The 16,850-nt window shown below is 43.6% G+C and overlaps 1 protein-coding gene across 2 annotated transcripts in view; it reads left to right on the plus strand.

The window, feature by feature from the left end:
• The window catches only part of dip2a (disco-interacting protein 2 homolog A), an 84,661-nt gene extending 68,710 nt beyond the window's left edge, over positions 1 to 15,951 (plus strand). Inside the window, exons 15-39 of one of the 2 annotated variants that reach the window (XM_069662671.1) lie at positions 48 to 141; positions 659 to 778; positions 945 to 1,059; positions 1,528 to 1,667; positions 2,620 to 2,756; positions 2,894 to 2,974; positions 4,770 to 4,897; positions 5,007 to 5,121; positions 5,256 to 5,457; positions 5,572 to 5,672; positions 6,270 to 6,350; positions 6,685 to 6,802; positions 6,920 to 7,041; positions 7,185 to 7,296; positions 7,382 to 7,491; positions 7,594 to 7,724; positions 7,877 to 8,045; positions 8,337 to 8,507; positions 9,784 to 9,813; positions 10,909 to 10,970; positions 11,153 to 11,210; positions 11,332 to 11,406; positions 13,313 to 13,487; positions 13,598 to 13,721; positions 13,876 to 15,951. In XM_069662671.1, the coding sequence (XP_069518772.1) occupies positions 48 to 141; positions 659 to 778; positions 945 to 1,059; positions 1,528 to 1,667; positions 2,620 to 2,756; positions 2,894 to 2,974; positions 4,770 to 4,897; positions 5,007 to 5,121; positions 5,256 to 5,457; positions 5,572 to 5,672; positions 6,270 to 6,350; positions 6,685 to 6,802; positions 6,920 to 7,041; positions 7,185 to 7,296; positions 7,382 to 7,491; positions 7,594 to 7,724; positions 7,877 to 8,045; positions 8,337 to 8,507; positions 9,784 to 9,813; positions 10,909 to 10,970; positions 11,153 to 11,210; positions 11,332 to 11,406; positions 13,313 to 13,487; positions 13,598 to 13,721; positions 13,876 to 14,128 (3,024 nt within the window). In that variant the 3' untranslated portion in view covers positions 14,129 to 15,951. The remainder of the gene's footprint in view (positions 1 to 47; positions 142 to 658; positions 779 to 944; positions 1,060 to 1,527; positions 1,668 to 2,619; positions 2,757 to 2,893; positions 2,975 to 4,769; positions 4,898 to 5,006; positions 5,122 to 5,255; positions 5,458 to 5,571; positions 5,673 to 6,269; positions 6,351 to 6,684; positions 6,803 to 6,919; positions 7,042 to 7,184; positions 7,297 to 7,381; positions 7,492 to 7,593; positions 7,725 to 7,876; positions 8,046 to 8,336; positions 8,508 to 9,783; positions 9,814 to 10,908; positions 10,971 to 11,152; positions 11,211 to 11,331; positions 11,407 to 13,312; positions 13,488 to 13,597; positions 13,722 to 13,875) is intronic. The other variant, XM_069662670.1, reaches the window with a different exon arrangement.
• The last annotated feature ends 899 nt before the right edge of the window (positions 15,952 to 16,850 follow it).

A 16,850-nucleotide genomic window follows, 5' to 3' on the forward strand; every position in this document is an offset into this window, starting at 1 on the left:
ATGACATATTTTGGTGCTTACGCGATGCTTGTTTCTCGTCATGGCAGAGTGTCATGAATCGGATGCACGTGATCAGCATTCCTTACTCCCTGATGAAAGTCAACCCCCTGTCCTGGATACAGAAGGTTCACACATACAAAGGTGAGTCGACCTTCACATTTGTCAGCGCCGGTTTCATGATGAAGGATTTAGTGCAGGATCGTGCGAAGTGATGTTATCTATTACACACAAAGGAGCACACATTCAAGACAGCATGAAGTAATAAATAACCCAACATTTTGTTATTATTTTAGTGTCTGTTAGACCGAGCTCGACTCCCAGAGAGAGTCTGCTTCTTGTAACACTTTTGATTCCCGCTGCATATTTGACAGGCCTTGATGGATTAAAGCAATACTTTGTTGGACTCATTGATTTCTAGTTCATCAGTATAAGCCCTGTGGAGTTCGAGGACAGGTGGCCTGCTGCACTGAATCAAAGCCGTGTCATCTGTCTCCGGTCTGAGCTTAGCTGAGTCACCTGTTGGCAGCGGAGTCCCACCGTGCTGCTTCTCACTGTCACATTTCGTGATCTGTGATTGACTGTCAATCTGGACGACAGAAGTGTTGATTGAGGGACTCTATTGTGAGCCTGTCTCTTTGTCTTTGCGTCCCCTGCGCAGCGCGGGTTGCTGTGGTGAAGTCGAGGGACATGCACTGGTCCCTGCTGGCCCAGAGAGACCAGAGAGACATCAGCCTGAGCTCGCTGCGCATGCTCATCGTTGCAGACGGCGCTAACCCATGTGAGTCCGCCAGCAGATTCTCATCCAATACAATAACCTCACAGACGCCCTGAGGCCACAAGAGATGATCATTGATTTGTTTTGTTTGTGTTAGCTTGTATATCTGTTTGACTCGCTTTGAATGTGTGTAATATGTGTGTGTATGTGCGTGTGTGTGTTACCACAGGGTCGATATCCTCCTGCGACGCCTTCCTCAACGTGTTTCAGGCACGTGGGCTGCGACCTGAGGTGATCTGTCCATGTGCCAGCTCCTCAGAAGCCATGACTGTCGCCATCCGGAGGTTAGCTGCTGTTACTGCACCTTGTGTTCACAAAAGGAGCTTGCACACTTTTCATTACCGTGCCAATGTATCACACATCATATGAAATATGAGCTGGATCCTGCAGGCGGGGGAGGGATGCTTGTTTTTCCTAAACACAGAGATAAACTGGAGGATTTCACAGCTTTCCACTGATCACAAGGCTCAGTCAAAGGCAGGATTAGCATGGCAGACTGACTAAATAGACAAACTGGTTTTATTTATAGAATAAAGGCCTTTTTTGTCAAATATGTGAGCGTCTAGAAATGTTGTAATGGATCCAAAGTCTGTATCTCACAGATCCACATTGCAGTCATAGTCTGTTTCCTTTTAGGATGTCAGTGCTTAGACAGTGCTGAGTCGGCTATTCAAAGCTGTATTAACTACAAGTTTGCCCATGTGTATCATGGTGTTCAGTGATAACAAGTGTATTTGCAATAATGTCTGCAGGCCTCCAGAGATGAGTGTTCCTCCTCCGGGGAAGGCGGTGCTGTCTATGGGAGGCCTGAGCCACAGTGTGATCCGTGTGGACACGGAGGAGAAACTCTCTGTCCTGACAGTCCAGGATGTGGGACAGGTCATGCCTGGAGGTACAGTACGCTGCCCTGCTTATTAACATTTGGTCATTAAAGATATAATCTCCAAGATTCATTTAAATAAATGTCTGTTAAGTCACTATCTATCGCTGAATGAGGTAAGACAATGGTTGAGCCTATGGCCCACTGATGAAAGCCTTTGCATTTGCAGTACAAGTATTATTACGGACTGGGTGTCTGCGGCGACATGCGTGGAAAAATTCACAAGTGGTTCCCAGTTAGTGACACGTTTCCCATCACCCAGCAGTGGTTGGTCTGCCAGAGAGGGTAGGCGGAGCTAAGCAGCCGCTTTTCCCGGTCTCTGCAAGTGTTGCGAGTAAACAGTAATCTACTATGGCTGAACAAACAAAGAAAAGATCGATGACTACAGATACAACTTCAATAATAAGTGAAAATCCAAAGAAAAAGAAACAAATTTGACGCTCAGATGAAGGAAAACAGTCTCAAAAGGAAAGCGACCGTCAGAGAGGAAAATCAAGAGTTACAACCGTAACAAAGCTGTACTGTAGGCGTCTGGTTGTCTGAAACATATGCGCCTGCAATTACCTTTTATCGCCATTAGGTGCCACCAAACAAACCAAAACTCTAGATCTAGGTGAAATAATTTTCATGTTGACACGACAGGGTGTATGCAGAGAATTGATTTGATACGATTATTTAGGATATTGCTGAAAAGAAAGTTAAATCTTGCTTTCATCTATATGTTGACATTGAAATTATTTCAATATTTCACCCCGTTTTATTTAATAGATAACTAGCTTCTGTTGGTGTTTATGACAAACATCAGGCGGCTCAAAGACATCCAGTTTATACCTTAATGAATAATTTAAAACAAAAGTAAAAAGCCACTTTGAATAAGAAGTCCAAACAGAAACCTGTAAAGCAACTGAGACACGTACTTTAAAGTATATTGTCTAACCCCTTGCTGTGATGTTTGTGTCTCCAGCTGTGGTCTGTGTGGTGCGAGTGGATGGGACCCCCTACATCTGTCAGACCGACGAGGTGGGAGAGATCTGTGTTAGCTCAGGTAGCACAGGCGTGGCTTACTACGGCCTGCCTGGCATGACCAAGAACGTCTTTGAGGTTAGTGTCTTCTTTCTGGAAGTGCTCAAGTTTGTTCATTAAATTCTCTGTTATTTCATTTATATGTGTTTTAGGAAAGAAAATTATGTTTGTTGTACTTGGTTCATTGTTTTAACGAGTGTTGCGTCTTCTTTCAGACGATCCCTGTGGTATCATCTGGGCTTCCCATCAGTGACAGACCCTTTACCAGGACTTCACTGCTGGGCTTTGTGGGACCCGTAAGTTCAGCCTCAGTAATGTGCCGTCTGTCAGGAAAGGGGTGGGGGTGGGACGCAGGTGCAGACCCAGGGGTGTCTCAAAGTTATCCCAGAGGGATAACCACAAAATCGCAGGAGCGATAGATTGGAAAGGGGAGGAAAAAGACAACGAAACTGTATAGAGCCGCTACAGGCTTCCTTAATGAAATTAAGCACTAAAATGATTAACTAAATCACCGCTGCCAAGCAGCTGACTCAAAACCAAAATTGTCCAGGAGACCCAGAAAACTCGAAGCTAAAGGCAAAGGCTGCCAGGGAGGCCTTTGATAACTCAAAAGGCTGGAGTCACACAAACTCTCCAGCACCCCAAATTATTCCCTGGGAAACAGGCAATTGACCACAAATACACACAAAGTTCTGAGTTGGTGTTTGCAGATACACACACAACTAGAGAAGCCACATGGAGAACCTCTCACTACCTCTGAAGGTGAGATAATGAGTCAGCCCAGGGCACTGGAGACTCAGGGTATATGAAGACTCCCCACACCTGGGCTTAATCAAAGCCAATCAGTGCCAACACACCTGATTGCAGTGAGTTGATTCTTTCACCACTCTCACAGGGCCGAAAGGTTGAGTGCCCTCACAGCCGTCTTTAACCTTACTTACTTTGATGTCGTACAGCATTACGATGTTTAAACATATTAGCTCTTAAAGACCCAGCAGGCTGTTAAAGTTGTTTTTTGCAGCACCTGCTTCTTAAGGAAATATCTGCTTAGTTCTGAGATATTATATAATAATGCATTAATCTGTAATAATCAGTGTTATGCTTTTTATATTCCCAGTTAACTCAATCTATCCCTCTTGCACATAAAGTGTCACACAAACATTTAGATGTATCAAGCAAAGCAGATGTTTTTAGTTTTTGTGCTCGTGGAAATTTTTCATTCAGTTTCATTCAAGCATAAATCTATTCCAGAAACTACATCCCAGTTATCCCCTGTGGACTCGATTGGGACTATTTCCAGTTGTAAACTGTAGTTTGAATGAAAACTGTTGACAGGTGTCATGGTCGGCTCAAAACCGATGACAAATAACGGGAGGTAAACAGGAGTTTCTTCACAACAGTAATTAATTTATTGTGACTTAACACAAAAATGATCAAATGAACCAACAATATGAGGTGTGGGAGTCAGTAAGTCAGCGGTGCTAGTGTGTGGGCATGAGTGAGGTTATGCGGTGTGGGGTGTTGTATGGAAACATAATATTAAAGAGCGTAGCCTAGTGGGGAGCATACAGTTCTCCAACTCCCGCCCAAGACAGATTGAGGGACGTTTAAATAGGGTTGGGAACACCGGGCCCAGGTGTTCCCAATCTTGATGACACGACCACACCCACTGGCATCTGAAACACAAACTGTAAAGAGCTACCAAGCAACCACAAGGTGGGGTCGTCACACAGGGAGGTCTGAAAACATTGTGTTGTTACTTTAGACACCTGTCACACTTTTACACTACAAATCCATCACAAGCTGATTAATCCAGGATCAAATGACAAAGAGTGACGCAAAAATTGTGGGATAACTTTACCAGACTGATCATCAGTAAACTAAAGGTGGTGTTTTTTTTATTCCTGAAATCAAAGCACAGTTTATTTTTAAGGACATTACAACTCACAGATATTAAACAGTTGAAGCAAACCTTTTGAAATCCTGAATTTAAAGCCTAATATTACCTCGCGTCTCGGCTGTAATAATGCACACTTTATCTGTTTGAAAGATCTACCTAATGAACGGTTTGTGCTTTATTTTTCCCATCAGGACAGCCTTGTGTTTGTTGTGGGGAAGATGGACGGGCTGATGGTGGTCAGTGGGCGGAGACACAATGCTGATGACGTGGTTGCTACAGCACTGGCAGTGGAGCCCATGAAGTTTGTGTACAGGGGGAGGTAAAGATAGACACACTGCACACTCTCCACATATCTATCTCTGAAAGTGAGCTGTTTGATTGAATGCGTACAGTCCAGCAGTAACAGCGCTATATCTGTTGTGTTGCAGGATAGCAGTGTTTTCTGTGTCTGTGCTGCATGACGAGAGGATCGTTGTGGTGGCCGAGCAGAGACCGGACGCCTCTGAGGAGGACAGCTTCCAGTGGATGAGCCGCGTCCTTCAGGTGCAGTCTTTTTTCACATTTCAACACATTAAATAAAAAGCATGAATACAGGAGAGTGAAAACATCCCCTCAGTTTCTTACTTAGACTTAAAAAAAGGACCTCTTCAATTTCTGTGTTCTCCGTCTGTCTCCAGGCCATAGACAGCATCCACCAGGTCGGCGTGTACTGCCTGGCACTGGTGCCCGCCAATACGCTTCCTAAGGCTCCCCTGGGTGGCATCCACATATCTGAGACAAAACAGCGCTTCCTGGAGGGCGCCTTGCACCCCTGCAACGTCCTCATGTGCCCTCACACGTGTGTCACCAACCTGCCCAAGCCCAGACAGAAACAGCCAGGTAGACCACCATGTGTTTACCTATTATCTTAATTTTTCCAATTGCTATGTTTATATTATTGCTGATAGGGATGTTGGCTCTAACTGATGATACTAATGTTGTTGTATTGAACAGAGGTCAGTCCTGCTTCTATGATAGTGGGGAACCTGGTGGCAGGAAAGAGGATAGCACAGGCCTGCGGGAGAGACGTGGCTCAGCTAGAGGACAACGAACAGGCACGTAAAGTAGAAGAATCTCACACACATCACCTGCACACATACACTGCAGACACAGGTAAGGTTTTTGCTCCCTACTGTCACTTTGTGGCTAAATAGTTGCTGTGTAATTCAGACTCTGCTTTTATCGCACCCAAGACTCACATATACTGTTCCCCATCAGTATATGATTAGACTTTAATCATAAGACATATATATAATGTTACAATGTTAGATGTCAATACTAAACGTGGGTGATGTTTCAAATCTGTAGGTAAAAGTATGTTGGAGTAATCCCCAGGATTCTCAGCTCAGTCTGCAGGCGGCTGTGAACGCCAGGTTTCACACAGTTTTTTCTACACGCTGCACTGGCTGACGTCACAAAGTGCAGCCCAATCAGAAGAAAGCGGGCTTGTAGGGGCGGGGTTTCTTAAACAGACAGAGCTGACTGAATCAGGCAGAGGCTGTATGAGGGCCTGCACAGAGCACCAGTGTGAGAAAAATGAGTTTTAACTGTAAATGATGTTAAGCTACTCCACAGGTATCACAGAGTGAAATATGAACCTTGAAATTAGCATAATACCCCCCCTTTAAAGTTGTATTTTTTCTCTCCTATAGTTCCTGTACATACAAGATGTGCTGCAGTGGAGAGCTCAGGCCACTCCAGACCATCCTCTGTTCCTTGTTCTCAATGCGAAGGTACTGCCTGGATTATCAACTTCCTTTTGCAATGGCAAATTATAATCTGATGTTAATTTTCTGAAAACTTTTTGTAGATGAGACAGTAAGATTGTTCTTGCATTTTTTGGTTGATTTAGTTAATTTCAAACCTGTTAAATTAACGTACTTATTGTCCAAAAACTTTCTTGGTTTGCAAAATTTAATGCAAGGGACTAATGCAACAGGAGATATTAAAGCAAAAGCTACCCTGATAGACATACATATGTTGGTTTTATCATAGGGATAATAAAGAATAACCATTGTTTGTTGTGTGTAGAGTGATGTTAGTGTACACTTATCTTTTGCCCCTCAGGGTACGGTGGCTAGCACAGCTTCCTGCCTGCAGCTGCACAAGCGGGCGGAGCGGGTGGCTGCAGCACTGATGGGACGCCTCAACACTGGAGACCACGTTGCCCTCGTCTACCCGCCAGGTAAATGGCGCTATTACTACTATTTTATTTCTCCTTTCAGTTCTCCCTTTCAAGCGTCACAGCTTTATCTCCACTGGCCCTGTTTGCAGTCTTTAAGTCTTTCTGTCAAATGTGCAGGAATCGACCTGATTGCCACCTTCTACGGCTGCCTGTACGCTGGCTGTGTGCCCGTCACTGTCAGACCCCCGCACCCACAGAACCTGGCAACAACCCTGCCAACTGTCAAGATGATCGTGGAGGTAACAGAGTCCGCTGACCTGAGTCAAAATGCTTACTTAACCCCTCTCTGTACAGTAATTACCATCATTAAACCTGGTATATGTGTTTTCAAATGGACATGTTTAAATGTTGTAAAAGTAACTTACATGTCTGTGTGTTCCAGGTCAGTAAATCGGTCTGTATCCTCACCACTCAAGCAATAACGAAGCTGCTGAAGTCCAAAGAGGCGGCTGCTGCTGTGGACATCAAGAGCTGGCCCATGGTGCTGGACACAGGTGAGTTTTATACACATACTCAACACGTTGCCACCAAAGAGCAGCCTTTTAAAAAACACTACTAATCCCTCCGTTCATCCTCCAGATGACCTCCCAAGGAAGAAGAGCCCCCAGATGTACAAGCCCCCGACCCCAGAGATGTTAGCTTACCTGGACTTCAGTGTGTCCACAACAGGCATCTTAGCAGGGGTCAAAGTATGTGGGATATGTTTCCTGTAATCACAACCTAAAAATATAAAAACACAGTAGGATTAGTTTTGATGCATCCTTCATCTCTCTTTGTGTCACCTCCACTAGATGTCTCACGCTGCCACCAGTGCCTTGTGTCGCTCCATCAAGCTGCAGTGTGAGCTCTACCCTTCTCGGCAGATCGCCATCTGTTTGGACCCGTACTGCGGCCTGGGCTTCGCTCTCTGGTGCCTGTGCAGGTAAACCAGCACCTCTTAAATGAATGAGAGTAAATGCATAAAAGCTTCTGTGTTAAAGAGCCTTTGCTAGATACTTGACTTGACTCCTTTATGGAGCATGTCACTTTCTTCCATCTCAGCCTCTCTGTCTGCTTTTGTGTTTCATGTTTCAGTGTGTACTCGGGCCACCAGTCCATCCTGGTCCCCCCTCTGGAGCTGGAGAGCAATGCATCTCTGTGGCTCGCCGCAGTCAGCCAGTACAAAGTGCGCGTCACCTTCTGCTCGTACTCGGTCATGGAGATGTGCACCAAAGGCCTGGGCTCACAGACCGAAGCACTGCGGGTCAGTTTGAGGTGTTGAGTGGTGTCACTGGAGAAGCAACGAGCTGCAGCATTTCAATTATACTTCAATGAATCCTTTTCTCTGCTGTGCAAATGCTGCAGCTCCTTTATTGAATAACAGTCAGGGCCCTCACGTGTGTCTGTGTGCTGATCACTGTCTGCAACACTTTAGATTGAGACCTCAATTTACACTCCTACAGTCATCTCTGCAAATCGATAACATTTTCACACAATTTGCACTTAAAAGTCTTTTTCGTTTTTCCTGATCCAACTCTCCTTTCTCCCATTCCAGTTGCGAAATGTCAACCTGTCTTGCGTGCGGACATGCATGGTGGTAGCAGAGGAGAGGCCCCGCATAGCACTCACTCAGTCTTTCTCAAAGATCTTCAAGGACTTGGGGCTCTCGCCACGCGCCGTCAGCACCACATTCGGCTGCAGGGTGAATGTGGCGATATGTTTGCAGGTAAGCAGCTGGTGGAGGACAGAGAAGGAGGAGGAGGAGGAGGAGGAAAGGAGGGATGGGGAGGTCACTATTTTTGGGGACATATAAAGGTAACAAATCAAATAAACAACCCTTAAAAAAAGCGTAGGATTTGCAGCACTTTAAATGATAGTGTTGGTGATGATGAATTAAAAGTGGCTTTTTACAGCTGGGTCCATCCAGGAAGTTGCGATGTTGCTTTCCTGCAAATTGCCGCAACTTTTTCTTGAACTTGCAAGTTTGGCCAACTGCCCCAACTTTACTGCACATTGTACCAATCATCCTATTTCTGCACATGTATGAAGTAATTTACAGACAGCTCATCCATTCTAACTAAGCTCCGTTGTGATCGTCTCACTTTCATGGGCTACCTCATTCAGCATCTGTCTACAGTGTCTTTATGGAGACTCTATACAGTGAATCTGTGATAATAAAGCCAATACTTGATGTCTTCTTGTGATTATGTATCCATGTTTCTGTGCTTAAAAATGTTAACCGTCCACTTAGATGTAGATGTAGATTCTCCTTTGCGCATATTGATAGCACTGAATGTGCACATGCAGTGCCAAATAAGCATTTCATGGCTTTTGACTTAAGTATCATTCAGTTGTTACACATTTTATTTGGCATCTTGACAAGGAAATCGACTGGAAGTGATGTCAGAGGACAAACAGCTCACTCAGCCAATAAGTGGCTTTGTTGGAGCGTGTGTCCAACTGGCTCACAGTAGATGTGTAATGTGTTTAACTGAAAAAAAGCCTTTAAAACAGGCCACAACAATCACAAACAATGCCTGTGAAATCCTGGAGAGACCGCTAGAAGCTCACTATAAAGAAAAAGTGCACAATGGAGACGATCTGACAGTTACAGGATAAGTATATAATCATGTAGACTGATTGATTTGTGGAGTCAATAAACAGACGAAAAACAGTCAAATGTTTTTACATGAACAAAAAGTACAACTGTATTAATTATCAGTTATATTTTAAGTAAAGATGGAGTGCAAAGGTTTGGAGAGCAGAAAGGCTTTAAATTCCATATATGTTAAGGTTTTGAACAAGAGGAAAAAATCCATGCACCTGTGATTTGCTTCTAAGTCGGACCATTTTTTCAGTTCTCCTGTGGCCCCTTTCTGTTCTAGTTCATCTCTTCCTCCCTGTCACTGGTGATTTTATTCATGTGGGAAATGTGTGCATGTCTGTCCACGTATATAAACACATATATATTTGTATTTATCTGTCCCGCCCTGTCCCGGCAGCCCAACAGGTTAGGGAAACTGGCTGAGCAGGTAACTGTAGGAGAAGAGTTGCTGTGTGTCCACTGGGCTGCTGCTGGGTCTATGTGTGTGTGTGTCTGTGTGTTCATGTGTGTGTTTATCTTGCATGACTTTTGAACATGCTTAACCGTAATTCACTGATTATTTGACTTTTGCCTAGTCTGTTAATTTTAGCCCAGTCCGGCTTTGACCATTGCTTTAGGATTTGTATGTAATGTGATGCTGCATTACACCACGAGCTGGCATCATAATGTATTATGCCGTATTAATAATGTGAAACAAACATTAATGTACCAAAAGAACCGGTTATGTATGTTTGTGTTTGTTTAGATACGGTTATAGATTATTTCTCCGTTTATAGACATTTCTTTGACAGTGAACTAGAGACGTTATTTTACACTCTGGATTGGAACTTGCTAACAAATACTACATAGTTTTGACTCTGGCGTTTAATTGGACAAGCCAGCATGTCAATCAGGTTCCTAAAAGCAAAATGTTTCATTGTAGTGGCATTTTTATTTATGTGAATAAAGCTTTCTTTTTGGCAGAGACTAATCTCTGGATCGAGTCTTGTTGGTGTTTGTTGATGTCGCTGAAACCTCTGCTCATTAAATCCGCCCACCGCTCAGTGTTTGGCTTTGACCTCGCAGACGACAAACCCCCGACTCATTGCTCGCTTATGCACTGGCTACACCCTGGCAAAGGAGTGATGGTAACCTTGATGTGTTGTGCCTAGTCTTCACGCAGTAATGATGACAAATCTCAAAGCCTAAAGAATCAATACGTGAGAAATCTGGACGTTTAACCGAAATTAATGAGCCTAGTTATTTTTTTATTAAGCTATAGTTCATTAATCATTTCTTTTAGCTTTTCCAAACCATGAAAACAAACTGGCAACATCAGAGCAGGAGAACTCTTACAGTGTCTTTGGTCCTAACCATCGTGGCCTGGCTGGTTGGCTTCTGGCTGCCCCCCCCCCCCCCCCCTGCTTTGTCAACAGTTGTATCATGAGCAGCTCCCACCTCCCTCAACTCAACCAACAGCATTCGTGTCAGAGTTTTAGGAATCCGATTTTTGACGCATGTTCTTCTGCTTGTTTTTCTCCAGGGCACAGCTGGACCCGACCCCACTACTGTGTACGTGGACATGAGAGCTCTACGGCATGACAGGTAGGGGGCGCTGCTGCAGCTGTGGGGACTGTGACCGCTGACGATATGAGTTCTCTTTGGGATATAAAAGTGACATGGTTTCACAGTCTGATGCATTGTGTGATACTGACATTTGTTCTCTTACTTCACTAGAATTCTTAATCTTTTGAAGTTTTCACACTCCTTTTATTTCCTGTTTTCAGGGTTCGTCTGGTCGAGAAAGGATCGCCACACAGTCTGCCACTGATGGAGTCCGGGAAGGTACGGCATCATGTAAACATGCGCTCCAACGCTACAAACAGCTGTGATGTTATGCCGCATAGAGTTTACATTTTTCTGAAGCTGTCATGGTTATTTGAGCCGTTGCTGTCTGCTGTTGTAGATCCTACCAGGAGTGAAGGTGATCATCGCCAACACGGAGACGAAAGGACCTTTGGGAGACTCACACCTAGGAGAGGTAACGTCACCTGAGGTTTTCAGAGCAGACTTGTTTTCCCATCTTCTGTTTGACCTGACAAGCAATGTGTGTGTTTACGTGTGCATGAGTTATAAGGTTAAAGCTTTCTGCAGACAACTGATCTCTTAAACTTCATATTAGTGACACCCAGTTTCTGTAATTCCTTCAAGATATTTAAACAACCTGGTTTGCTCTGCTGGATTTAGAGTCATCCTTATTACACAGGTTTTATAATGATGCTCTGGGAGCCAGAAATGAGGAGAATGCACAAAGAGCTTGCTTCAAATAATATTTAATACGAGCTATGTTCATCCGCACAGTTCTAATCAGATGATTTATTTGTGTGTTCAGGTGCATGAAAAAGACTTAAAGGATAACTTTGGGATTTTTCAACCTAGACCCTATTTTCCCATGTGTTTGTGTGTAAGTGACAAGTGGAGACAACAATTATTGAAATCGATAATTGTAACCAAGTCTCGCTCGCGGAGAAGTCTCGCGCTGAAATCTCGCGCGAGACCGTAGTTGTTGCAGGAAGAAGGAGAGAGGAGTGAGAGAAGACGAAGACGAAGAGGGAGAAGTGCCGTTTGTTGTGTTGGAGTACAGAAAGCGTTGCTCTGTGCTATCTAAAAGATTGTCATGGCTGAAGATCCTCTCTCCCTCTTCGTCTTCGTCTTCTCTCACTCCTCTCTTCTTCTTCTTGCAACAACTACGGTCTCCCGCGAGACTTCTCCGTGAGTGAGACTTGTGCTGTGTCCGAAACCGCATACTAACGTACTGCCTACTACATACTCAAACAGTATGTACTGCATACTGCCTACTAACCTGACTATTAGGATGCTGGTGGCATCATACTCAGAGCCGTCTTCTCCGTATCACGTGACTTAATCGTTTACGTATGTCCGGTCTGATCTCTGGTCCATCTCCGCCATAGTAGAAGCTGAATAGCCGCAATGCATTTTGGGGCGGTTGAGTACAACCAGTGAGCTACCGTCTCGTACTCAAATATCCGGGCCAATCTAGTATACATCCGGGCATTTCTCGCATACACAAAATTGCATACTATGAGATGGGAACGCATGACATACTCAATTTTACGTCACGGTTAGTATGATTAGTATGATTGTATGCGGTTTCGGACACACCGCTGGTTACAGACAACAACAGAGAGCATGAGGTAAAGCAGCATGGCTGCCACAGTGTTGTCAGACACTTATTAAAATGATCTGAGCCTGTCAAAACAAGCGCTTTTAGTGGCTGTATATTGGCGTATGTCCCGTGCCCCGTTTAGTTACATTGTATCTCATTTCGCAGCTGCCGGCCGGTGCTCCCTCCCTGAATACTGGATCGATTTCAATAATTGTTGTCTCCACTTGTCACTTACACACAAACGCATGGGACAATAGGGTCTAGGTTGAAAAATCCCTAAGTTATCCTTTAAGACAGGGCAGCTGAATGAAAGGAAATAATAAATCATCCTATATTCCCTTTGTAAGAAACAAAGCTGCTCTCTCTACAGCAGAGGTCTCCAACCCCGCTCCTGGAGAGCTACCTTCCTGCATGTTTTAGGCTTCTCCATACTCAAACACACCTAATTTGAATGTTTTGCTCATTATTAATCCCCTGGGACGCTTCAGTTGGGTGATAATGAGCAGATCATTCGAATCAGGTGTGTTAGAGTAGAGAGAAACCTAAAACATGCAGAAAGGTGGCTCTACAGGAGCAGGGTTAGAGACCCCTGCTCTACAGAGTCAGACTTACAGTAACCATCTTGCTAAAGTTTAACCAAACACTGTCTGATTTCTCTGGTCTGTTATGTAAATGTAAAAAATATTGCAACATGAGAGCTACAGTTGTGCACGATCAACCATTAAAGAGTTACCAACTGCCATTATCCTGTGTGTAACAGGTCTGGGTGAGCAGCCCTCACAATGCAACAGGCTACTACACAGTTTATGGCGAGGAGGCGTTGCATGCCGACCACTTCAACACCAAGCTGAGCTTTGGTGACACGCAGAGTGTTTGGGCGAGGACGGGCTACCTGGGCTTCCTGCGGCGCACTGAGCTGACTGACGCCAGTGGAGGTGAGAGTCTTTGCTGCTTATTTAAAGTCTTACATTATTTTCTCTCTTAAATCTTGAATTTCTTTAGGTATCAGATACAAAGTGACACATCTGTTTATGTGTAATCTCAGAGCGCCATGACGCCCTCTATGTGGTGGGCTCTCTTGATGAGACTCTGGAGCTGAGGGGGATGAGGTATCATCCTATTGACATCGAGACCTCTGTTATCCGTTCGCACAAGAGCATAGCTGAATGGTGAGAAATTTACACCAATTATTGATCACTACATTATTACTATTAATTATGTAATCAGAACATTATCCATTTTATATGACATGTTCTCTCCTCTTATATCTGTTCTTTTGGTTTCTGTTCTCTCCATACCTCCGTCACCTCTTCCTCCCTCCAGTGCGGTGTTCACTTGGACCAACCTCCTGGTGGTGGTCGTGGAGCTCGAGGGATCCGAGCAGGAGGCCCTGGACCTGGTGGCCCTGGTCACCAACGTTGTGCTGGAGGAGCACTACCTCATTGTAGGGGTGGTGGTGGTGGTCGACCCTGGCGTCATCCCCATCAACTCCCGAGGGGAGAAGCAACGCATGCACCTCAGAGACGGATTCCTGGCCGACCAGCTGGACCCCATATATGTGGCTTACAACATGTGAGAGTCCTGCTGCAGGAGGTTTAACCCGACATGTGGCTTATCACGCAACAGGAGACGGCAGGACAGTACACATGGGGGCTTCTCATTGTTGCAGCCCTCATGTTGCTGCTGTTAAAAGAGAGCAAGCTGCCCTCTTTTATCAGTGGAAAGAAACGTGGATGCAAAGCTTCACGGCAGAGAGATTGACAAAAACCTCATGTCTGTTTCTCCCTGTGATTTCTTGATTCAACAAATGTTTTAAAGGCGTTTTGTCTTTGTTGAAGCGAGTTTTGTATGTGCGATAGAACGTCTGACTCCATAAAACAAGGACACGACAGCAGTACAAGCAGGTGGTTAAGTTATAAAACTACACTGTGCCATTAACGGACTTTACTTTGTCAATATCAAATATGATTGTTGGTTGTGTTTGCCATACCCTCGTGCCATAGAACAGGACTGATGCCAGTACCCTAACCCCGGTTCAAACATGCTCTACCTTGTTTCGTGTTCACAGAGCCTCCTGTGCCAGTGCAAGTCGTACACTGTTCATGGAAGAAGCCTCTCTCAGTACAGTTACATCCCATCTGTGAGAGCTGCTAGAGTGAACCCTGATTTTAAGTGTTCAGATCATGTCATTACATCAACAACAAAGCACACAGCAGCGATATAGGAGGGGCAGTAAGTGTTATCTGTTGCTCATTTTTCAGCAGTAGTGCTTTAGTTCGTAGTGTCAGTAACAGATCGCTTAGAAAATAATGTTGTGGTTTGACTCACTTGTTCTTTTCTAAATCTAAAACGTGTAGGTTAGTTTTTGTTTCATCTGAACAAAATGCAATATGTGTGATGTTAAAGATGTTGCTCTGAATGACAGCAGACAGTAAGTGCCGATCATTTGAAGTCACGACACGGCGAGAGATATAAACGTTGCTTACTATTAGCAATGCGCCAAATGATATGAATTAAGCCTTAAGTGTTTTTTCAGACGCCTGCTCCTATCCCAGCTCCTCTTTAACTTAATTTAAGTTTATCAGCTGTTGGATAGGGAGAGGATATGCAGAAGGAGGTTAGGTGTGGTAGATCCTGCTCTTATTGCACCCAAAGTCTTGATCTAAGATGATTATACTTGATCCTAACATCCAGCCATTACAAACACACTCTTATTTTTTAATACCTGCCTCTTCTCAGTAGTGTCGAATGTGTGTTTTATAGCAAAAGGCTGGAAGAAACTGTAGCTGATATGGTTTTGATGCAGGCTGTCACAGCTTCATTTTGAGTGCCATAAGGTTGAATGAGAGTTGAAAAATGTTTGTTGCATGTGCTGTATGAGGAAAATGTCTTATATGCTCGTAACACCTTAACCTTCCACCTTATCACATTGACTTTGTAAAGATACACTTCACTGTTTGCTTCTTTTTCTATGTGCACATCCCTTCAGAACCAGGCTCGAGCCTGCTGTAAGTATGTACAGGTTTTGTGTAAATTATTAATAGAAGGAGGAGACATCAGGAATGCAAAGACTGAATCTGGTATATATGTGAATTTCTCCCTCACAAACAAAAAATATTTGAATTCTATTCTCATGTGTGGACATTTGGAAGAGACACGAAAAGCCTTTTTATAGAATGAAAGTACAGCAGGAGCTGACCACATCCAGGGTGAGACGAAGCACACTCCGAGCACAAGGAGAAGACAGTTCGGCTCTGGTGAGTGCTGAGATGTCACATCCTCCAGAGCAAACTTTTGTTGTTACAATAAGGAAAGATACATTTGTCTGATATATGGTTAGCTGTCATTATTTTCATAACATGATTTCTTAATGAATAAAAAAGTGCTTTTAACTTGAAATGTTTGTCTTCACTTGAAACTGAACAGCCAGGCTCCCAGTTCAGTAGTATGTTTAAAGTTATGGTAAATGTCATGTCATTAAAACCCAGGTAGTTTTGGTTCTAAATGCTGCAATCAGAAGTCCCAATGAACTCAAATTGTTAAGCTCAATCAGTGTATGTATTGTAAAAAAAACCCCACATAGGTAGGTTCAGTAGTCTGGCTGCTCGGACAGCTGCTCAGGCTGAAGGTGGGCAGGGCTAAAATGTTATTGCATACAAACAGTATTTATTTTCTTATTTTACCCTGGTATAGATCCTGTGTTTGCATTAAAATACACTTTTACACTATCTTCTCGGCTTTTATTAAGATATATTTACTTTCACTTCCGTGTCATCTGTCTTTATCTTTTCTTTGTCCAACCAAAAAATACCAATATTTGACCGTTTGAATTGCCTTTGTTGTATATCGACTCTGACAACAGAAAGAATAAAATGGCTCTGTCTAACAAATTTTGGTTTAAAACAAATAAAAGGAAAAAAAAATCAAATAAAACAAAAATCTTTATTGTTCATTATCCCTTAAAATTTTACCGTTTTAACTACTTCTGGTGCAACATTGCCGCAACTTTTACAGATGCCATATTGCTCTAAAATGTTATTTTAGCCTGCAGATTTAATTGGTCTTAAATATTGGTCATACTTAATATTGCAGAAATATCCTTTAAACATCTGGTAGGTTGTAAAAAAAACCTGTATATGATCAGTATGACAGAATTAGGAGTGTTAAGATTTAAAAAACAGGAAACCCAGAGGTGCAGAGGTATGTATGCTAATTAAATAAAGCCATAATACGCAATCACTATCCAATGCCTTGCTGATCATAGTATTCTTAGTTAGTTTTTCAGTCATGAAAAAGGA

Source organism: Semicossyphus pulcher, unplaced genomic scaffold (genome assembly GCF_022749685.1).
Source record: "Semicossyphus pulcher isolate SPU_LCO1_2020_fin unplaced genomic scaffold, fSemPul1.0.p SCAF_15, whole genome shotgun sequence".
NCBI lineage: Eukaryota > Metazoa > Chordata > Actinopteri > Labriformes > Labridae > Semicossyphus > Semicossyphus pulcher.